Here is a 22,254-nt window from a genome sequence, read left to right on the forward strand (position 1 = left end):
AGGATATATTATTTTACCCCATGCAAGAAGATAGATGTATGGCAATTTGATGATTATTAATCTTAGAGCTGTCAAGCGGTAATGTAGACTGTCTCCTACAGTCTTTCGCAGTTTTCACGATGTACGTGTTTCAGTGAGTTTTGTAGCATGGGGGGACATTTCTATGGAGCTTCTTGGGCCTTCTTATAGAGACTTTACTTTATGGTTCGAGTCAGGCGAAAATTGAGTCTATATTACCGCAGAGCCTGGTCTGTGACGTCCTGCAAGATTTTCCAAGGCAATGCGGTAGCTAAATAATGATATAGCCTGTCATACTGTCGGTCATAGGCGAGCACTGTGTAGCATTCATACGAAAATGCACAGAAGACTTGAATAGTGGGCATCCGAGAGCTGTTTCGCTCTCTAGAAAAGGAAGGGCTTACTCAGAAAGCTGATTTGGGCGGTATGATGATATATCATTTCTATATGGTATCATGTGCACCGCATGTAATTAGAGCCTTATAAATACACCCGACAGACTATCATCCATCTCCCACCACCTCGACCTTCTTACCTCCTCCTCTTGCCGCCACCGCCCTCGTCGCCAGCCTTCCTCTTGCGGCCCTCGCGCTCCCAGTACTCCTTCTTCTCGCGCTTCTCGCGGGCCTCCTTCTTCTCGCCCATGAGGGCCATCTTCTTGCGGAACTCGGCGCGCTTCTCCTCCTTCTTGGCGCGGCGCTTGGCGTCCGTGTCCTTGCGGATCGTCGTGATCTTCTGCAGCAGGTCGCGCGCCTTCTTCTCCTCGCCGCCGAGCACCACGGCGCGCTTCTGCATGTACGTCTTGTGCTTCTGCGGCTTCATCTGCACGATCTGCGACTTGAAGGGCAGCTCGGCCGCCAGGGCGCGGGGCACCTTGAGAGCGTTGAAGTGGCGCGTCTGCCGCTCGATGGTCCGGTACTTGCTGTTCTTCTCCATCGGGGTCGCGATGCCCTGGTCGCGTCGGACCTCGCCGGTGAGGCGCATGCCCTGCCATGAACCGAGCAGGTTCGTCATGACGTTGTAGTAGCGGTGCGGCTTGATGGGGTACCAGGCACGCAGGAAGACGATGTCGGACATCAGAAGCTTGTCCTCAAAGGTAGCTCGGAAGTGTCCCTCAGGCTTGGAAAGAGCTCGTTTGATCTGACCCCTGATTCCACTGACCGTCTTGATGGCAGCGCCCTCGAACTTGGCAATCTCGAGCGAGGAAGTGAACATGTCTTTGATGAAGGCTGTGTTCTTGTACACCTTGTACGGTGCACCGGTGAGCTTCAGCTTCTTGACAATCTCGGTCGACTCGTCAACGCTGAGCACAGTACCGCTCGCGGCAATACGGAATCCCGGGTTCGCAGAAGAAAACGAGTTGAAGCACACGAAACCCGTGTTGGGGGCGATGAGGGGAGCATAGACAGTTGCAAAACAATGCATGTGCTCGGGGGTGTACTTGAGCATGCGGTTTCGTGTCCGTGAATCCGTCGTACTGTAGATTGGCATCGTCTGGAATCTCCTCCAGCCAAGCGAGAAGATTAAGGGGTCGTTCGTCTTGAGGATCTTCTTGTGCCACCTGTGACGCTTAATGCGGACCTGAATGTAGCCGAAGCGGTCCTCCGTAGGTGCAAGGCCACCCACGATAACGGGCAACCTCGTGTTGAAGTTATCAACAAACTCGGCCGGCACCGACTCGATGATGATCTTGGCGTACTTGCCAGCCTTGTATCCCTCAACGGCGACACGTTGCCGTTCGTCCAGGGCCTCGAACTCGGACTTGTTAATGTCGAGTTGTTTCTGTTCATGTTAGATATGATGCACTTGTATCATCCAAGGGCGCCGGATGTCAAAGAACTTACCTGAATAAGCGCCTTCTGTGCGTCGTACCAATCATCCTCTCCGAACTCCTCGGCATCATTTCCGGCTTCTCTTCGGGCGTTCGCCTTGTCGTTGGAGAAACCTTCCCTGTCCTCCTCCTCGAAGCGCAACTTCAGCTCCTCCTTACGCTTGGCATTCCGGGCACGCTCTTCCTCGAGGCTCATGGCCGGCTTTGGCTCTGCCTTGTGTTGCTCACCGGTCTCGAGATCCTCGAACTCGCCGTCACCTTCGTCATCGTCATCACCGAACCCGTCAAAATCGTCATCTCCTTCTTCGCCGTCTCCTGCGCCAAGTGTAGCAGTGGTGAAGCGCTGTCTCAGCAGTTCGACGTTGTCGGGAGTTGACCACTTGGCTTCGAGTTGCTCGTAGTCGTAGACGGGGATCGGGCGGTCGTCACTCGTACTATCGTCCTTCTCCTGCTTAGTCTTTTTGAAGAACTCTTCGTCCTCAGAGTCAGCCTCAATGTCCTCCTCGGACTCTTCTGCCTCATCAACTTCGCCCTTCCAACGTTTGAGAATCTCCTCCGCAGTAAGGGATTCATTGTACATCAGCCTGGCCAGGTCAGCCGTTCGGTACGATGGACGGTTGCCGTGAAGCTTATGGGCCCTCTCTGTCAGGTTGTCCTTCCAGCGAAGCGCGGCAGCTTCTTCGTCATCCTCGTCATCAAAGTCGTCTTCTGAGTTGACCTCTTCATCATCATCGCCAGAAAGCGATCCCAAATCAGAGTCACTATCAGCAAATGCTACGTCCTCTTCCTTGCCGGCCTTGTCTGCTTCTTTGCGGAACATGCTGCCCAACTTCTTCTCGTCAAACTCAGCCTCTTCGTCCGAGACGCCGTCTTCGTTTTCGTCATCTTCGCCGCTACCAAACCCTTCGTCCTCGGGCAAGTCGTCGTCATTCTCTTCTCTTTCAGCGAACCTCGCAGATCTTGGCTTCTTCCGGCCGGTATCCTCTTCCTCGGGAACACTGGAGATCTTCTCGCCCCCACGGAACAGCTGCATGCCATCCTCGGTCTGACCGAGAAGCTTCCTCTCGCCTTGGAGGCCGACGATGAGCTCTTCTCCCTCGCCACGCTCTCCCTCCACATCATCCTTGTCGAAGTTGAAGCCCTTCTCGCGTGTGATCCAAATAGCATCGCCTTCGATCTTCAGGCCACTGCGGTCGCTCATAGGAGCATGGAGCTTCTTCTCCTTCTCATCCAAGCGCCTCCGGCCTGTCTTTCCCGTGGCCTTTGCAATGGCTTGTTCCATCTGAGGAGTGGGGCAAGGATCTGGCAAGGCTTCCATGCTCTTCACGGTGAAGTCCCCCAGGCCAGGAATGTGGACCCGCTGCCCCTTGGCCGAGAAGTTAGTTCCTCGCAGATAGCCAGAGAGAGCGACGGTGCGGTCACACTTCTCGTCGGCCTCGATGGCGGTGGGATGGGTCACATCCCTGACGCTATCGATGATGCTGTACGGGTGGTTGTTGCGCCAGATCAGGGGCCTGGGATTCTTCATGACGGACAGGAAACGCGACAGGTTGTGGACTTCTCTGTCGGGGTAACGGCCATTGATGACACCGGACAGGTAGAAGAGGTGGGCACCAGCGTAGAGCTCCCTCCAGAGGCGGTGCTTGAGTCTCTTCTTGGCGTCCTTGAGTCCCTGAGGCTTGCGGAAAAGATCCAGGTGGGTCAAGACACCAAAGATGTTTCCGGGCATACCGGTGGCGGAGAGTATGTTCAGGAACTCCATGGTCTCCATCTCGAAGCCGTAGTTGCCGTCGATCATCAGCAGCACGATGTCGGCAATCTTGGCCATGTCGACCATGGCCTCGAGATCGTTGGGGCATTCGACAAAGGTGAGGCGCTGCTTCTTGGAGGTGACGACGGTGATGGGGCCCTGGGGCTCGGACAGGGTCTCCTTGGCGTATCGGCGGATCAGAGACTTCAGGAGGGTGGTCTTGCCAACGCCGGGCGGGCCGACGATGGTGACGAGGCGCGGGGGCGCCTCCTCGGGCAGGCGGTCGACGAGGGGGACATGGAGACGCTTCTCCTTGATGTCTGAGGATCTGGCGGCTTGTCTCGCGAGCTTGCCGGGATTCGAGACGGCGAAGGCCTTGGGGTTGCGATCTGGACGCGGTCAGCGGCGGCGATTGTGGAACAAAGATCGGTGAGACATACCCCCGGACTGCTGCTTCTTCTCCTTGGCCTTGCGATGAGGCTTATGTGACTGGTCCTCCATGGCTGCGACGCGGCGATGGGAATCGGGGAATCGCGTACTCGGTCGACTGACTTTTCGGCCTGGGACTTGGTCGAGGTCGAGGCGAACACCGAAAAAGTGCCCGTTGGTCCAGCGTCCCCATGTCCCCAATGCAAATAATTTTTTGGCGGACCCTGGCCGTTTCCGCTAGCGCTATCTAATCGATAACGCCGATAACAGGGGGCTTCCAGGCTTCATTCATTCTAGCGCGGGGTCGTGTGAGGGCGCCCGTTGCCCATGACGGAAGCGGGGCTCATCGAGGGGACTGAAGGGAGCCCATGGCACCTAATAAGTTACCTACCTAATGCAAGTTAGGGTGGCATCTCCAGCTTGGTCAGTTGTCCAGCAACCTCGGGGAGAGGAGGGGATCTAGTCATCCATCCGGGTTCTCTTGTCTCGTCGTTCCGTCTTCGTGGCTGGGCTCTGATCGGCCGGCCACTACTACTGTCTGTCACAGGCCAGGATCTTGGTCCAGATCAGATCGGATCCGACCACCGCCAACTCAGCTCCATGCATGGGCCAATGGAGATAATGTATGATTATGTGCAGGCAGGACGAAAGCTAGCGGCTTAGCCTGCAGGCGAGCAGGTTACGCAATTGTCCGAGTGACTCTTCTGAAATGGCCCAAAACCTGGTATTCCGAAGGGCCCTCCGGCCACAGACAAGTCGTCGGAATAGAAAGTGTCCAGCCCAGCCTCTGCATGCAGCGACGTGGTGGGTACTCCGAGGACTCCACGCAACCTTTGTGCGAGTGCATCTGGCCAGTCCCAGTCAGCCCAAGATAGGCGCCGCAGCTGGTGTGGTTGGCGCAGGTGTCGGGTGCCTCTTTGCTGGTTAGTAGTGGTGGTGCTGAGAAGCGAGACTCTCGGGCATGACGTAGGCATCCCATCTCTGTCCTGCCCTCGGCTTGTCACGTCTCGCCTTGCCATGCCATGCCTGGCCTTGTATCCATTCTGCTTGGCTTGCGCGGCTGTCGACGGAGTGAGTAATAGTCTACTGGGTCCTTGGGTTGTTAGTTAATGTTGCAACGGAGTACTACCGATACTCTTGCGTCGTTCCTTTATAAAGCTCTAACACATACCCACCCACCTCATGCCAGCTTCTCACTGTTTCAAACACCTACCACCACAACCAAGCCCGACCTTCACTTCTCCGCGAGTGTATTACCTGAACTTCACCAGTGCAAATAGACGCCTATTCCATACAACCAACATTACCAACATGCCTTCCTACATTGTACGTACCCGATCCGCCCAGAGTCGAGGACTCCACCTGCTGCTCAGCGCACCGAGACTGACCCCTCTTCTCCTTCCCCCTCAACAGGTTACCTGCAAGGACGGCGCCACCGACGACCAGGTCGCTGCTGCTAAGAAGCACGCCCAGGACCAGGGCGGCAAGATCACCCACGAGTACAACCTGATCAAGGGCTTCGCGTATGTTTCCCTGCCCCCCAAGGAGCTGCTGTCATTCAGCTACATTCCCCGCTTTGGCCTTGCCCTCAGCTAACTTGGCGGGCCCACCACAGTGTCGAGTTCCCCAAGGACTCCGTCTCGACCCTCGAGAGCCACGAGCACGTCAAGGCCGTCGAGGCCGACAAGGAGATGAAGACCCAGTAGATTCGAGGCTTGGGTGATAATATCGCGGACACCGAGGAGGAATCGTAATGTCAAGTCGCATGACAGCGCATCGGCTGCCTCCAAACGAGAGGAGGTCTGGGCGGCGCTTGTAGCTCTGTTGAACACCTGCGACGTACGTGAATAGACTCTGCAACGAAAGCATATGACTGAATGCGATTATGACTTCTCGATATTCTGCCCGTTTCACTCGTACAGTGACGTGAAGTGAAGTGAGGTTTCCTTTATAGTGCCAAGTAATTATGACAGGCCTCATGGCGCCCATGACGACTAGATGAGCGGCCAGGCGATGCAGCATCCGAGTGCTTTAGTTGAAGTCACTGCACATGTGTGCAACGAGTTCCACTGTGTTCCTCAACTTCCCCTAAGCCTATCCACTCCGATTTTTACATGGCTCTTTATCAAGCCATTGGGTTTTTGTAGGTATGGCCAAGGATAGAACCTACGAAAGCGAAGCCCATGCATGTTCCACTATGGAACCAGTCAGGATTACTCAAGGTCAGAGAAGAAGGTTCGAACAAGTTCGTGCAAATACCCCATGGCCTGTATATAACCATAGCCATACGTCGCTGGATAGACACCGCATGGGCGGAATGGAGCGAGACAGCCATGAATCCCCCTTGCTCTCGAGGCTATGGAGGTAGCGTTCCCCCAGGCTCTTCGTGGGGCCTAAAATTGCAGTGCAAGGTTTAGTGAAACATCATTGCATTTGGAGAGAACGATACGCTACTGATACGCCCACAAATGGGATTATCTATGAATCAGTTGTGCACGTAGCAAGGCAATACATCGCCCCTAAAGGATGATCTAAACCATCCTCACGTGTTGGCCGCTTCGCGTGGTTGGCCGAAGTAGCAATCATGTCTCAAAAATATAAGTATTGTTGCTGTATCGAACCAAATGGAGCCCTTGTCCGCTCCAATATAAATAAACACGCGCTATCTTGTTGTTCGTTCCGTAACCCGCACTATGGTGCCAAAGTAAGAGACCATTCCGTATAAAATAGTGATGACCCTGCAACTCCATGCTCGCTGTCCGGCCCCTTTCCAAAGAACGAAGAATACATTTACCCCATGGCCGCTTACGGTCAGAGAAGCTTGGCAACCAAGTGCTCTGCGGTCTCGGCAGTACCCGTGGCATGGTGAACTTCGGGGTAGAAGAACGCAGCGACGGCGATAGCCACATAGACAATTACGCAGAGGACTCCCTCCAGGTAGTTGGACTTCTTGTCTCGGAGGAAGTTGCCGACCGTGATGATGGCCAGGATGAGCATCACCATGTCGAAGATCTTGAAGTCGAGGGCAAACTCCTTTTGCCAGCCGATAAGCACGACCAGGGGAGTGATCAACAGGGATGTCTGCAGGGTAGCACCAACACAGTGAGACAGGGCAAAGTTCATCTGGTTATCCCAAGCCTCGTCGACGGCCGTCAGGTGCTCCGCCGCCTTCTCGACCAGGGGCACGAGGATCAGACCCATGAATGGATCAGTCAGGTGGTGCTCCTCGATCAAAATCGGAATCTCCTGAACAAGACCATAGGCGATGACGGTCACCAGTCCGATCGAGATGACCAAGGCGATAATGCACTCGGTCAGCGTCAACTTGTCCTTGTCCAGATCCTTCTCACGATCGTGGTCGCGTGCCTCGTCGTGCTCGAACATGGCGGTGAAGATACCATGGTGAGTGTGTGTCTGGAACCACACAAACACAATGTAGGCAATGAGCAGCAAGATTGCCACAGCACGCGAGAGGTTGAGGACGTTGTGATCGATCACAGACTGCTCGACTCCCGTGCCCGTTGTTGAGCGCTCCAAGATGGCGGGGATAGCCAAGCCGATGCCTCTGTGCTGTCATTAGCTTTCTTGCCACAGCATGGCGTAGTCAAAAATGAAGACTTACGCGGTGAGTAGCAGGCCGCTCCCTGCCTCGCTGATGGCTTCGTCAAAGGTGGCATCTGGTCGTCGAATACCCGAGGCGATGAAGCACGCGCCCAGACAAAGCAGCATGTTCGCCAGGATGGATCCCAATATGGCGCCTTGAAGCAGGACGAATTGGTTGTTGAATAACAACAGTAGGAACACGATGAATTCAACCACCGATCCGGCACTAGCATGCATGATAAGTCAGCCGAGGCCACAAATTGGATGGGCTCGCAACTCACGTCGTCTCTAGCAAAGAGCCAAGAACGTGGGGCATCTTTCGGGAGAGCTCCTGCCCAGAGAACCCGATGAGGTTGGCACACGGAACCATGCCGATATAGAGCAGGATGAACTTGAGGGTGTGTTGGCCCTCCAGGGCGAAGTAGACAGCGATTGCTGCCGGGACCACAGGCCAGAGGATGTTGACGGCTCGGGACAGCCAGCTCGTAGAGCGCCATGTTATCCTGAAGAAATGGAACGGGTAGAAGCCTCTTCGTCCACTCTCGCCCTCGGGGCTGATGCGGGGGCCTTTCCTGTGCTTCTTGTGGCCGCGACGCGTGCCATTCATGATGTCTCCCCGGTGGCTTGGCAGCGCGGCATCTCGTGAGTTGTGTTGCGATGAGTGACGGGGGCTCTTCTCGCGAGCGACGCCGTTGTCACGCGAATATCTCGACGCCATTGCTTGGAGTTGTCAGCCGGTCTATAGCCTGGCCCGAGCTGAAGTGAAGAGAGAATGGGTGTGTCCTACTTGTGGTAGAGATTGCTCAAGTTTTGTATGGAGGCCTCTGCTGCCAATGGCCGTAGGTGCAATCAAATTATGGCCCCGATGCCCATCGTAAGCGGGAAACAGCAGCGCGGCCAGCCGAACCGCATGGGGGCCCGGGGGGCTGGCCTCAATTGGAACCAAGTCATTGCTGTACCGCCAGTGGAAAACAGGGAACTGCTTTCCTCAGATTGAACGGGGGCGCCACGACGCAGAGATCAGGGACGATCTGAATGGCTCCGTTGGCATTTCAATGGCTTGGCGTACGTTTCACATCCACCGATTCCAGCGCAGATGGCAGATGTTGCGGCGGTGGGGCCAGAAAAAGGGATAGCTCCCAGGGCACCAAGAGGGACTTATTTCCTGGGGATTGCTAAATTGCGTCACGCTGCATCCCTCGCCAATCCCCTGGATCGTGGACATTTCCCCCAACACGGTCTAGACACATCTCTGCCTACATACATACACTGGCGATCTTGGACGTAGCAGCAGCTTAGGTTACTATGTCCCCTACCCTGTGTACATGAACGACGACACAGATCTGGCGCGACTGATGCCTGCCTGTAACATGGCAGTTTCTGGCTGGAGTCGGGCGGGTTTCCAGTATTCTGGGGCGTTTGGTCTGATATGCGGACCATGCCGCCAATGCTAACTGGGTGGCTTGGCTGACCGACTGGCCACTGTTCGTATGGGAAAATGAGCAACGCCCAAGGACGATCCGCTACGCAAAAAGTCTTATTCTCGCCAAGCCCAAGCCTTCGCCCAACTTGGCGCAAAGCTTGGAGAGCTTGTTCTAACGCAGGGACGACCGCAAAGAATTATCTGGTCGCGTAGAGCCCCCAGGAGCCCTCAATTGGCCTCAAATGCTACAATCCCTCGAGAGGAGTCTGGGCCTTATCTTGTGTTCAAATGGGACAGACTCGAGACGCGATAGTAATCCATCAGACAGCTCGATGAGGTAAGATAGACGAGCGATGCAGCCCAATCAGGCACCTCAGCTTTCTGTAGTTCATCCTTCGCTGTAAACGCAACATCGTCGCAGTCGCAGGAGTTATAACTACTGCCACAAACACGCACATACTCACGATTTGCCCATTTGTCAGAGTCCGGCCAGCAAATACTGTTTTTTTGTTGCAATCTTTAGAGAGTAACAATATACTATGCCACCATCTATTGTGCATTCCAGTGGCTTCTGGGTTGGAGAATAGCAGCCCATTGCTTGTGTCGAGACAACCCCGACATGTGCTGTCAGACGAATCCATAGGTAAGACAACACTCGCATTGCCCAGTGCTGTCCGCATGTAGGTCGTATGCGTGCAACCCATCCATCGGCTGCCATTGGCCCTGCAATCCTACCTACCTTATCCAAATTGTCGCTCGCCGTATGCTCAGCCTTCAGCCGTCTCTGCTCGCTGTATGCTCTGCTTTTTTCCTGTGTGTTGTGCCATTAGCCGCCGTCTCCTCCCTTACAATAGGTAAATGTGCAGGGCTGCCTTACCGGTCAAGATCGCCTGCAAAATCCGGCTGAGCTCCACCAGCGCCGGACTTCCGCTCCACTGCGCCGGCAACGTCGCCCTCGCCCGGCGGCCGGACCTGCTCGCCCTCGAGCTCACGCCGATCAAGCTGGCCCTGCGTTCGCCCTTGTGTCTCCTCCCCTGGCCCGCCACCATGCACCCCTCGGCCCAAGCTCGAGGCGGTAGCATCCTGCCCTGCCGAAGCCGCGCTTGTCGGCTTTCGCTCTTCAACTGTAGGTGCGTCTGACTTTTGGCGCGAAGCACGCTGCTCCGAGGGCGTGGATGTGGCTGGATTGTCCGCCGACTTGTAAGCTGCGTCGGTGGTCGGTTGAGATGGTGCCGTGGGGTTAAGGTCGGCCATTGTGGGGTCGTGAGCGAAGACGATCTGAGACTTGTCTGATTTTATGTCAGTTCAAACTGTACAGTAAGTCGGTGTGATTAGGGAGCATTCAGACGAGGTGCACGCAGTTGGGAAAGTAACGTCGAAGCGATTGTTTTGCTGCTATCAAAAGCGTGCAAATAGGCTATGACGCAAGCCATACGTCGATGTGTAGATCTCCTCCAAAGTATCACAACCCTTACCCATCGGATCTACCCGCGCAATTGGTGCCTCGCACGAGGACGCAGTTTAGACCTTGCGCTGCCAATCTTAATCCTCGGTTTTCTTAAAATATGATTCAGGGTTCTATAGTGGTTGGGGACTCATGATGGGCGGTTGCCCCTCGCACTAGGGCTCCCAAACCCATAGGCCATGCCCGATACCTGGTGGTGATAGTTTGGCAGTACTTTTAGATATTGGTATATCTTATTACCGCACTCTATATCATCTAGCTCTAACGTCTATTCTTCTAAGCTGTATCACGCGTCAGTTTTCGGAATATCCGGCACGGGTGTGACTTTCTTCACGACGCGGGCTGGGGAGCCTATCGCCACGGAAAAGTCGGGAATATCTTTGGTGACGACTGATCCTGCACCGACCGTGCATCCCTTTCCTATCGTCACCCCAGGCATGATTGTGACATTGCCTCCAATCCAGCAGTCGTCTCCGATAGTCACAGGTCGGGCGTACTCGATACCGTCTCGCCGTGACTGCACCTCTGTCTCGTGCGTGGCCGAGAAGATCGACACAAAGGGGCCGAACAGAACTCTATCGCCGATCGTCACCAAGCCACAATCGAGAATTACTAGGCTGCACGAAGTCAGTATCTGCTTCAATGGCAAGTGCGAGAGATCGTACTTGAAATTTGAGTAGAACTTGTCCCCAACGACAATGTTGCAGCCGTAATCAATGCTGATCGGGGGCTCGATGTAGGTGTCCGCTCCAACGCCACCGAAGACTCCTTTCAACATCTCAAATCTCCCTTTCTCCAGTGACTCCGGCGTTGCATCATCTGGGAACCATGAGTTATATTTGTGCATGAACCGACGAGCTCTAAACCGGCCCTGAACCAGCTCTGGCGTTAGGCAGTCGTATCTATTACTCGTTAGCACCTTACGTTGGCCACAGGATTCTAGATATTCGGTAGAGCGGAGCATACAGAACGCCGGAGATCATCCTCTCGTAATGGTCACACCATGGTACATTGGCGAGCTTTTTCGCCGCCTCAATGGCGACTGGATCCTTCTCTGTGGCGGCCATACTGTTCAATCTGGGGATTGCTGATGACGATGTTGAACGAGGAACAACTTGAGCCGAAATATTCGCCGTTTTCACGGGTTCCTCATGCGTGCTTAAGTAGTCACAGCCAAGTATCACAGGTGTCCTCGGCGTCCTTGGCCCAGTTGCGGTACTCCGCGGCCGACTGGGTCCATTAACTGGAAGGGGTAATTGAGGATAAACTTCGGCCCATATTAAGCCAATCATCTGCTCAAAACTCCGCTCCGTCTGGTAGTCGCAAGTCATGTCCGCGTCGATTGACGAGACGCAGCAGGCTAATAATCCGTGACCAAATACATAAATGCTAACAGTCAAAGCAGGAAATTCGCGCCTCATACATCAGCAAGTAATGCGGGAAGTTGCAGTGCATCCCAGGAGCGACGTCCGTGACCTGTGGGATGAACCGACCGACCCACTTGCTCCGGTTTTCATGGCTCGTTATACAACAAAACCGGGGAGACCGCTATGTGAAGCTTTTCTTGATTCATATATTTTAGAACTGCCCTACGTGGTGAATGGTCCCCTGTACTCTACCGTGGCCTTTCCTGGACACAGATACGAGCTGACGCAAGTAGTCAATACAGAATGCTGTACAAATGTACGAACAATAACATAATCGATATAACCTGTGGAAGTGACGTGACCTTGCCCGAAAAGAACCCAGCTGAGCGCGCTGGTGGCTCAGGCTTTACTGCCTCGGGAGGCTGAGGTTTAGTAGGAGGTTTGCTAGGCTGAGGTGGTTCATGAGGACCAACAGGTACCCAAATTCCGTTCTAAGATTTGCGGTACCAGTTACTAACCGGATCGCCGAGACACTCCCCAAGTGTTACAAGCTTGTAACCGTGTTCCCGAGCCTCGTCGATCATAAACTGGGTGAAGGTGTGAACCGTCTCGGCGTGGATGTCGTGGGTCAACTCAATGAAGCCTGCCGAAGACGGGCTCGACGATGATAGTGCACTAGAGTAGACCTCTCGAGCAAAGTTGTAGTCTCCAGCCCAGTCCCTAGTATCTATGTTGTAATTGGCCTGGTAGTTAGAGTCAGTCAACTGAGAGTACTTTCGTTGAGGTACGGGTGCAGACTCACAACATGATATCCCAGATCATCCATATCTTGCATACAATCAGCCTCGCATGAGGTGTACGGTGGTCGCATGTACGTTGGGATAACTCCAATGATGCTTTCCAAGGCATCCTCCAGCTGGGTCATCTCCCGTGTCCGCTCTTCAGTTGACAGATGCGCAAGGTCTGCGTGCGACCATGTGTGACTGGCAATTTGATGTCCATCGTCATATGCTTTCTTGATAACACGAGCAAAGCCATTGTCCGTGATGGGACCTTGCCCGTTGTTTCCGTTGATAAAGAATGTGGCTTTGACGTTGTTGGATTCCAGGATTTGGAGAAGTTCTTCTGTGTACGGACCTGGTCCGTCGTCATACGTGAGCGCAACAGTGCCAGGGACGTTGCAGGCAGTGATATCGGCGTTGTACGGAACAGTGCCGATCTTCGGTCTTGCGATGTTGATCCTTGAAACTAACGACGAAAAGCCTTTCAAAGGACCGGAAGCAGCCAGAGGCACCAAGGCCAATGTGTAGAATGCTGTCGAGGAGGAACGCATCTCTGTTGGCTAAGTATCTTAACGATTGTAACTTGACTGGCGTAGAGAACGTCGGGAGGCTATGAAGAGGGTATGAACGATCGGAATGGCGAAGCCGATATAATATGAGAAGCTGCAAAACCTAGACAAGATGTGTAGAGACCGAAATGGGGTTGGGAGTGCATTATTCTTGGTTTGGCCGAGGTTTTAATAGTCGTATTGACGTGTGCAAGCTCCAGGAAACCAGCTCAAAATACGAGTGTCAAGATACTTTGTGGCGCACCTGCTTGCCCGTTCCTGACGATCAGAGAGGCGCGGATCGACCAGAACATGTCGGTGCTCGGTCCTGCCAAATTGTATGACCAAAGGTCCAGTGCCCTCAGGCACTCCTAAAATCCAGCCAGGATTACTACGCCGTTCTTTCTGTAACCAACATCAGGTGGCGTTGCTTGGCTACGACAGTGTGCCACAACGGGAAAAGCCACCATTGTCATCACAGACCACTAACCAGCCCTGCACGCTGTGGCTTCACTGTCTGCGTGGAGAAACATAGACATTTCATAAAGTAAATGGCTATGTGATCATCCCAGTTTCAGGTATGTCGTTATTCGTGGATTCAAATTTCAAATAACAAATAAGGAATACGAAGAGCCAACGTAAATCCATCTGGATGAATCCAACGCCTTTGGGATTAGGGCCCCGCCCAACGCCTTCCTTCAGCGGAATTCGCGCCTGCTTACATGTGCCGATGGATTATGTACAACTGGTGTCTAGCTAGAAGGCTTGCGGTGGCATGTTCCTTCGTTTTCCCTATGGGCAGCAGTTGTCACGACTACGCCCTTCTGAATAGCGAGGAGACTTCCTAACGAAACTGACAAAAACTGACAGCTTGAATGAAGCACTAAAGTCGCAAAACACCAGGCCGCAAAAGATGCAAGTCTGTCAAATTGTGGATATGTATGTCTATGGGCCTATGGCTGAGAGAACTGTAAACTGTAAACTGCAGACTGTATTGATGCCCAAACACTTGTGTCAATGTCGTTGGACTGAGTAGGTGGGGCGACGGACTCGGGATAGCCAAACGAGCAAGACCAGGAACTTTGAGGCCCAATCGTGACGAACACTAATCTTTTCCTCCCAGATCTGCTGGTCTCAAGACCCATAATCGTTTCGCGTCCCATGCGCCGTAGTCGATGCCCAAGATTGTGCAGTAGCAATAAGTCTCGCAGTGTCAATGTGATAGGTCGAAGACGAAGCAAGGGGCACCACTGCAGGGAGTTTAAATCAACTTCAATCCTCAATTGTTCTCTGGAAGTTCTCTTCCTCCTTCATATATATCGCCAATTATATCTCAGCCGCGTGACTACGTCCTCTATGTTACAGTCCTGCTAAATCCTCCAGTCTCATAACAGTTGTCAATTAATGCTGGCTTTCACGCTCCAAGTCCATGCATTGCCTGCCTGACACCGTGTCATCAGGGATAGTACAGTCATCATGTGCGCAGATTATCACCGATGTGATATATAGGGACTAGGGAGACCTTTTGTCGCGACCCTCGGACGCGAGTCGACCATAAGGCTCCGCCCCCAACTTGCGAACTCGCACATGCGAACAGGCGATCCATGATATCGGACTGCACCGGCTTCGTAAGCTCTGCGCGAACCCAATCAATAGCCTCCGATAGATCGCTCTACCCTTGATTGGAGCGCCATGGCGACCTTTTGCAGGTGTCGGCGTTCGCAAATGCGAGCTGGAACCGCCGTCCGCTGGATACGTGTTCGTGCATATTTAACCCCTCATGTTCGCAGCCTGATCTGTCTAGCTCAACTTCCCCAGAAATTCTTCCCTGGACTCCATTAGCCGTAGGCAAGCGACTAGCCAACTGAGTTGAACAAAATATCAGCAAGTTGAATGCACCCGTTCGTATACTCACGATGCCACTTGAGAACTCTACCGGCATCTAAGAGTCACCCCCTGATACGTGCTGTAAAACGATGCTTAGTACACTTCCGAGATCTTCACACCTTGGCCCCCTGAGTATTCAACCATCACTCCTGAGACTGCCTTCACAGCGCTACCCAGATTCTCTAAACTCCAGACCCGGCATCCGGCACAAACCTCGAGCTCGATCCTTGTCGCTCTGGAGGAAGGTAAAGAATTGGACTGCAAAAGCTACGAGCAACGCAACAAGTCATAGAATCAACCCAAAGTACGCTCTGGTAGTAACCAATACGGTAAGTATAGCGCATCAACCTCATACATCGCGGTCTAACACGGAACACAGTCAACACATCCGCTGACGGCCAACATTTACTCTTCCAACTTTGCATTGAAGGCCGAGGATGAAAATCTGACTAGAGAATCCAATACTCCACCGGTCTCAAGATCTGTATCATTGGCGAAAGAACTCACCCCGCAACCCAACGATTCGCTGGCAATGACCTCCAAGGCTGCCAGTACTTCACGCGGAGGCAATCACCATTCCACCAGTCAGAGCTTCATCGACGCTTATCTGTCCAGAAGGAAGCGTGACGAGATCAACAAGTTAATGGAAATGCTAGAAGAATGGATTGATTCTCCAGCTTTTGTTTGTCATGCTCCCGGGGTAGGCGGCTCGACGAAATCCACAAATACCAGTCGCGCAAGCTCTTCATCAAACAGTTCGTCACGCAATGTCGCTGGCCAGAAACGCTCCCATCGTCGCGACAGTTTTGATAGTTCAGATCCTGGACGGGATGGGAACGGAGACGACAAGCGAGACAACAAACGGTCCAGAGTAAGCTCCTCACCGGCGCTGAAGCTTGCTTGCCCCTTTTTTAAGAGAGACCCCACCAAATACTCCAATCGGCAAGCATGCACTGGACCAGGTTGGACCTCGCTGGCGAGATTGAAGTAAGTCACTGTATCAAGATACGAAGCTTCCAGTCCGTAGAACTGACGGTCTTTAGGGAGCATATATATCGCGCGCACAAGCAACCTGACAATAAGTGCAACCGTTGCTGTGAAGCGTTTCAAACCGGTGAGCTACTGGAGGAACACCAAAGAGCAGATGAGCCTTGTAGAAAATCAACAGACAACTTTGTGGATGGCATCAGTGAATCACAGTATCACCAACTACGCAAGAAGCCAGTGGGCACCAAAACAAACGCTGAGAGGTGGGAGGACGTCTATCGGATCATCTTCCCTAAAGCTTCGACGATACCATCGCCGTGTAAGATGAAACCTACCTAGCTACCAATGCCTGTTCATAAAGCTAATAAAAATGAAAAGACTACGAGTATGACGATGGGAAGCGAACTCCTGAGTATCGAGATGAAGACATAGAGTTCACGGAGTTCATGAAGAACCAGCTGATTGAGGGTGTGCGCAATGATTTGGAAGATCATTTCGACCAGTTCACCGCTGAAACGCGAAAGAGCTTCGTCAACATCATCAGGACGCGCTTTTCACAACTCGTTCAGCAATTCAAGGAGCAGCATAAACCGCCACAAACTGACAGTTCCAAGGAGGCTGCTCCTGTCAAAGATCTCCTATACAACCTTCCTGAAATACCCGTGTTTGAAGATTTGGGCAATGAGTGGATGCAGGGACTTGAACTTGACATTTATCAGGCCGACCCCAATAAGTGTGATTTCACTTACTCATCGGACGTGTCGGACTCGGCATACTTCTCGATGGACAGCCCAAGGAGCTCAACCAAATGCTGAGTTGGAAGTTGCGCTTGAGGTATGCGAATCAGGATGGAACTGTTTCTGTATATTTTATGTTACATATGTGCGGGTGCAGGGAACTCCACATATTAAAAGTGTATTCCTAGTGTCTGCCTTATCAGGGTTGTATCGGGTTATGTTTTTTGTTGATGCTAGTCATGATGTCTCCCCGCGGTAAGCGGTCGATTATCCCTCAGTTCCGTCAATCTCCTCTCATCTATTCGATATTTGTTTATATGTTACTTGATCAGATTGGGTTCACCCTTCAGGATTTCATTCGTTATATTATTCGTCATTTTTAACTTTTGTTCGCCATGTTATTCGCTAAATTATTCCATGAAACATCTCCATTCACAGCCGCACCCTGATAGCTTCCCTTGCTTCTAACCCGGCCTTTTCGTTGCGGATTTGGGCTATTGATTGGTTAGAATGTCTCCCCAAAGAATGTTGCAGGAAAGGGAAAAGCGGCGTTTTGACAGCATGCATTCCAAGTTTTGCACCGGCCTCCACAAACAGTCTGGTGACTTTTGCTATCTTGTGCCTCTCAAAAAGGGCTGCATCATCGTTGTCGAGGACTTTCCCAAGTTGGATGTGCCACGTTCCTGGAGGGCCAATATATCGAAGCCACCTGTCCCAAGACGTTGTCATTACGCAGTCATTGGCGTATATAAACTGCTCGTTTGGATTAAAGCCACTAGCTAACAGGTACTGGGCCATTGATGCAGCTCTCTCTTCGGAGAAAGGTAATGGACGTTCACGTACATGTCTCTCAGTAGTCGGACTAGTGGCTGAGACGTTGTATGGTATAGCAAAAACATTACGGTGACCTGCGCTGCAGCCTGCTTTTCAAAATCCCTATTGAGCTGATGGATGCGTTGGCATCCGGCCGCGCAATCCGTTGTCCCTTTGTCACGATCCGGGCAGACTGTCAGAATGATCGGGCCATCATTAGGGGCCAGTACTAGGTGTCGTTCGAAGTGACTGGAGCTCTCTAACACAAACCGAACTAAATTAATCATACCCATTTCTGCGGCCAACGCGAGGCCCAAAGATAAGTCGTCGCATATCCTTTCACAGCCAGCGGGGCTTGTGCGATAATATCTCCTGGGCTCGGTCCCAAAATGGTCCGTCAAACCCTGAACCGGCCCTCAAGACTATGAGTCAAACCTTCGAATTTGTCCTTGACGCGATCATATTCAGCAGGTCGATGCAGTCCTTGAGGGTGCCTAGTTATCAGTGCAAATGCACCAACAGCCCCGCAATCTCCATTTGTCTGGTATTAACTGAGCTTGGTGGAAATTGGTCTCCCGCCCGAGAGGTGCAATGAATCGAAGATTCCGTACTGCTAAATAAAGGAGTTAATGCGAAGCTAGATCAGCGACCCTGATGTGAACAGTTCGGCGATAAATTCTTGTCAGGTCCTTTGCAATGCGGAAACCAGGCCAAGCACCATTACGCTGCGGCTGAACCCGTGGCATTATCTCCACTTCAGTGTGGCGCTATATTGCGGTAAAGCTATACCTAACCAGATACCTCCTAATTATAGACAGCTTTCACTACTCGGGACGGAGAGTATGCTCAAACGAATGTTTCCATAGCCTAGGACAGGGGATTCTAAGAAAACTATAGTACAAAACCCTATAAGCTTACACTATCCCAACGTATGTGATCTTGGTCGGCTACCTCTCTCACAACCTCTCGTATCTCGGAGGCAATTCTGTTTCATCAACACAGCTGCCTGGCTTCTCACCCCTTCTTGAACTTTTCCGCATATCCTTCAGCATCCTCCAGATCCCTGGCATGTCCGCCCCAGGCCCATCAATGACAGATCCCGGATGGTGGGCGCCAAACACACCGATGGCAATCACCATTGGTGCCGCCTCCAGGGCATAGAAGTACGCTTCCTGTGCGGTCAAGTCGTTGTCCACACTGCCCGAGGAGAATTCGACAAAGCGGTAGATGATTCGAACAGTTATCATGCCCAAGGATACGTAAAGCGCCACAAGGAGCAACTTTATTCCCTTCCTTTGCTTATGGTCAAGCTTCTCACTAACCTTGGCCACCTCCAACTGAAACTTGATTGTAAGGGCGACGAAGATGACGATGAAGATCTGCTGCATCCCGATGCCACCCATATAGATATGTATAGCTTTCAGTTTCTCTTCTTGAGGCGTAGTTGGGCTGGCCGTGACTCCTCCCACGAGCTGGACAATGAACGAGATGATATCAAGGAAGACGAAGCCGGCCGCGAATATGGGGGCAGGAATGTGCAGCAGAGAGCGCGAAGGTAAGAATAAGTTGATCATACGTCCAAGGACAACGTACGCGAAGGCGTTAACCCCTGAAACCGGTTAGCGATGCGTTCGAAAGTGTTCAAAGATAAAAGGATAGTTCCTACAAAGTGGTGCCAGCAGAATAAACACCTGGAAAGGAAGATAGACTCCGGTGCTTTGTTGGTGCTTGGTACTGGCAGTCCGGAATATGAAGGCCAGTGTCTCCCATATACAAGCCATGATGATAACCCAGCACCATCTCTAGAGCGTCTTTTAGTACATCCACATATCTACGTGACTTGACATTGCCCGCTGGGACTTACGGACCTTTTTGTAATGTACCGCCTGCCAAACATGCGTTATGGTCAAAACTCCAAACAAGATCGCAAAGATCACCGCCGCAATGAATGAAGGGTAGTATGCCCAGAGTGCGCCGCACTCGCCCGGTGGCACATACCCGTTGGCGTCCGGGGTGATGGTCTGTATGCAGGTTGGGATGACAATATCGACGGTCTGGGCAGGAACAGTGGCATGAGCGTTAGTGATCCCACCAACGGTGATTTGCTTTGTGGTCATGAAAGTTCCTGTCGGAATCAAGGATGATGTAGCAGTCGAAAATGTTGTAGCCTGTCGGACTGCGTGCATCGTTTGGGTTGGCGTTATGTCTCCTGCCATTGTGCTTGCAGCTCCACTAAGGAGTAGGAAAACCCTGAATAGCATTGTGCCTGTGGAAGAGAAAATGCGAATATGGGGAAAAGGTAGGATAAGATGGTTCACAATATGGATACCCTAGGAGATGAGAATAAAAGCGGCTGTCAGCATTCTTTCTTTATATGACAATCTTGGGGCCGAAGGCGCAGTGGCTTTTCCCCCAACCTGCACCTGCGTCGAAACCGCCCCAGAGAAGGATCCGATCTGGCCAATCACCGTGTCGGCTTCCACATGGGTGTGACACCGCCAAGATCAAACCATAGTAATACATCAATTTTCACATGGCCGTCTACGTAGATTGGACTAGGCGGTTCAAAGGCTCTCAATTCTCTACTGGGAGTTATATGCTATCGTAACCCAGTGCGATTGGAAGCTACGCTTAATCTTCTTCACATTTCTCAAACTACCAGCCACTCGTCTCTGACTAGATGGCCATCGCCCATGGGATTCTGCACCAAGAAACATGTTTTCCTGTGCTCTGCATATTGACCACCTGCGAGTGGTCGCAAGGCGGTCTCATTATACATGAACGAGTCCCTTATCCGTTTGTCCTCGGGAGGGAAGATGCCATGGTCAACAACTTGATCCAGATCTATGTCTTCAGCCAACTCATGTTCGATCTCGATAGTACGCCTTCCTAGTGACGCGAGGGCCACCTTATCCCAAAGACTCTCTCTTGGTAGCGCAAGTGTCTGCATCAGATGCCACGCTGCAGTTCGAACTCTCAGACACCTGCACTTTATTACAACAAAGGCAAGTAATGGGCTGAATCCCCATTCCCAACTGAACTTTTGCTGTAAGCGTTCACTGGGCAATGCTGCAAAGACGGCAGCTGCCTCGAGTGACAGATCTAGGATGGTGCGAAACCTCTCCATATGTCCGTCGTATACAGTTTCTTCTCTTGCTAGACAAGTGCCGATCCAGATCTTACATATCAGCCACCGAATTTCTACCAACTGCCCAGTATAATCGGGTGGAGATACTTGTCGTTTCTCCGTCTTCAATAAGTGGTAGGCTGCAAACCAATGATCCAGAACAGATTCGATCTCTTGGCGAGCTTGCAATGTACTGATGTCTGGCTCTGAGGATGGCTGAACTCCCAGGCGATGTGCATCGGCAGAGCGCACGAAGCGGATGGCTCGTGTCAGGAGTACATCTAGAGCCGAGCTCGCGTCGTTAACGGTCTGGAAAGGCCCTAGCACTTCTGGCGATGGGATATTCAGGTAAGGGAACGTATTGGGCGTGGCCCCGAAGAAGAAGGGGAATATGCACAACCGTGAGAATGCAGCAGAGATGCGTTCGTTTATCGAGTGCGATCCGGTCAATGGCTCGTTGAGTATGTTAATGCCATGGCGGCAGTGTTCAATGGCACCCTCACTCTCGCCTCGGAGGAACTCGATGCACACAAATAGCAGACAAAGGACAAGGGACACGTCTCTGTCATTGACTCTTCTCGACTGCCGAATAGCCTCGGTATAGTGCCCCGTTGCAAGAAGGTCCTGCTTCTTGTGCTCTAGGCTTCCGTATGGGCCACTGCTGAATGTACGATAGAGACTACCGATGGCCAATACAGCATGCTTCACTGCACCGTTTTGGTAGCACAATTGAACTACCATATCAGTCCAAAAGTATGAGTCGTTCGAACGGCTAAGCACCGGCGCAATTTCTAGCAAGAAGAAGTCAATGGCTCGCTTCTCGGAGCTGTCCACGCTTGGTGCGGGTCTGTTCTTGCCGAGAAGTTGCGTCCAAGAGTATGTACCTGCGACGGCTGGAATATAGCCATCGCACTTCCGACCGGTGTTCACACAACGGTGGCATGAGGGCCTAGCTTCGTCACACTTGACCTTGCGTATCTTGCAAGTAATGCAACCGGTCTTCACCTTCTGCATACCCTGTCGTGGCATTGCCGTTGCTGTGATGGATACAAGGGTATGCCGTAGCAGGTTCACCTTCAGAGAGTCCGAAGTGGCCTTTCACAGTCGAGGACACTCGATCTTATTGCAGACTCCAGACATATAGGATGAGGGCTCAATGTGCCAACGCGCGGCATAGCTGAAACATGTCAGATGCAGCGGGCATAGCCTCATCCCAACTTGCAACACTTAGCCTCAAGTGGTAGCCCCCCCACTAAATACCATAGTAAGCGACGCCTTTTGGAATGACTGGTGGGGCATTTGCGACCGAGCCAATGGCAAGTGTACTTCTCAATCGTGACATGCGACATATGAGAATTACTGTTTTACGATAGAGCTCGATTGGAACTTTGTTGTTCTAAGGGGATACTTTCTACAGCGGCTGTCGTGTTACTGCGATTGAGGACAGTTCATATGGATTTGCTACCTAGCTGCGTGCCTAGGGACAG

At 52.3% G+C, this 22,254-nt stretch overlaps 9 protein-coding genes across 9 annotated transcripts; 2 read left to right on the forward strand and 7 right to left on the reverse strand.

The window, feature by feature from the left end:
* Positions 1-549: 549 nt before the first annotated feature.
* JN550_002417 (uncharacterized protein) lies at positions 550-4,100 on the reverse strand (the record flags this gene model as incomplete). The annotated part of the gene is made up of 3 exons (XM_049313710.1): positions 550-1,800; positions 1,863-3,988; positions 4,040-4,100. 3 exons carry the CDS (start codon positions 4,098-4,100, stop codon positions 550-552), a joined length of 3,438 nt encoding a protein of 1,145 aa, XP_049175708.1.
* A 1,239-nt stretch (positions 4,101-5,339) lies between these two features.
* On the forward strand, positions 5,340-5,734 carry JN550_002418 (uncharacterized protein; the record flags this gene model as incomplete). The annotated part of the gene is made up of 2 exons (XM_049313711.1): positions 5,340-5,551; positions 5,644-5,734. The coding sequence occupies 2 exons, from the start codon at positions 5,340-5,342 to the stop codon at positions 5,732-5,734; spliced, it is 303 nt and encodes a 100-aa protein (XP_049175709.1).
* Positions 5,735-6,839: 1,105 nt separating this feature from the next.
* On the reverse strand, positions 6,840-8,349 carry JN550_002419 (uncharacterized protein; the record flags this gene model as incomplete). The annotated part of the gene is made up of 3 exons (XM_049313713.1): positions 6,840-7,593; positions 7,651-7,857; positions 7,913-8,349. 3 exons carry the CDS (start codon positions 8,347-8,349, stop codon positions 6,840-6,842), a joined length of 1,398 nt encoding a protein of 465 aa, XP_049175710.1.
* Positions 8,350-9,927: 1,578 nt separating this feature from the next.
* Positions 9,928-10,308, reverse strand: JN550_002420 (uncharacterized protein; the record flags this gene model as incomplete). The annotated part of the gene is made up of 1 exon (XM_049313714.1): positions 9,928-10,308. One exon carries the CDS (start codon positions 10,306-10,308, stop codon positions 9,928-9,930), a length of 381 nt encoding a protein of 126 aa, XP_049175711.1.
* Positions 10,309-10,805: 497 nt separating this feature from the next.
* On the reverse strand, positions 10,806-11,586 carry JN550_002421 (uncharacterized protein; the record flags this gene model as incomplete). Its single annotated transcript, XM_049313715.1, has 3 exons — positions 10,806-11,136; positions 11,185-11,421; positions 11,486-11,586. 3 exons carry the CDS (start codon positions 11,584-11,586, stop codon positions 10,806-10,808), a joined length of 669 nt encoding a protein of 222 aa, XP_049175712.1.
* Positions 11,587-12,377: 791 nt separating this feature from the next.
* Positions 12,378-13,219, reverse strand: JN550_002422 (uncharacterized protein; the record flags this gene model as incomplete). The annotated part of the gene is made up of 2 exons (XM_049313716.1): positions 12,378-12,629; positions 12,689-13,219. The coding sequence occupies 2 exons, from the start codon at positions 13,217-13,219 to the stop codon at positions 12,378-12,380; spliced, it is 783 nt and encodes a 260-aa protein (XP_049175713.1).
* Positions 13,220-15,192: 1,973 nt separating this feature from the next.
* On the forward strand, positions 15,193-16,905 carry JN550_002423 (uncharacterized protein; the record flags this gene model as incomplete). Its single annotated transcript, XM_049313717.1, has 4 exons — positions 15,193-15,432; positions 15,483-16,090; positions 16,147-16,409; positions 16,469-16,905. 4 exons carry the CDS (start codon positions 15,193-15,195, stop codon positions 16,903-16,905), a joined length of 1,548 nt encoding a protein of 515 aa, XP_049175714.1.
* Positions 16,906-18,596: 1,691 nt separating this feature from the next.
* Positions 18,597-19,856, reverse strand: JN550_002424 (uncharacterized protein; the record flags this gene model as incomplete). The annotated part of the gene is made up of 2 exons (XM_049313718.1): positions 18,597-19,249; positions 19,505-19,856. The coding sequence occupies 2 exons, from the start codon at positions 19,854-19,856 to the stop codon at positions 18,597-18,599; spliced, it is 1,005 nt and encodes a 334-aa protein (XP_049175715.1).
* Positions 19,857-20,290: 434 nt separating this feature from the next.
* Positions 20,291-21,796, reverse strand: JN550_002425 (uncharacterized protein; the record flags this gene model as incomplete). The annotated part of the gene is made up of 1 exon (XM_049313719.1): positions 20,291-21,796. One exon carries the CDS (start codon positions 21,794-21,796, stop codon positions 20,291-20,293), a length of 1,506 nt encoding a protein of 501 aa, XP_049175716.1.
* Between the last annotated feature and the right edge of the window lie 458 nt (positions 21,797-22,254).

The sequence above is a fragment of the Neoarthrinium moseri genome, assembly GCF_022829205.1.
Source record: "Neoarthrinium moseri strain CBS 164.80 chromosome Unknown scaffold5_Wmoseri_CBS_16480, whole genome shotgun sequence".
In the NCBI taxonomy this organism is placed as follows: domain Eukaryota; kingdom Fungi; phylum Ascomycota; class Sordariomycetes; order Amphisphaeriales; family Apiosporaceae; genus Neoarthrinium; species Neoarthrinium moseri.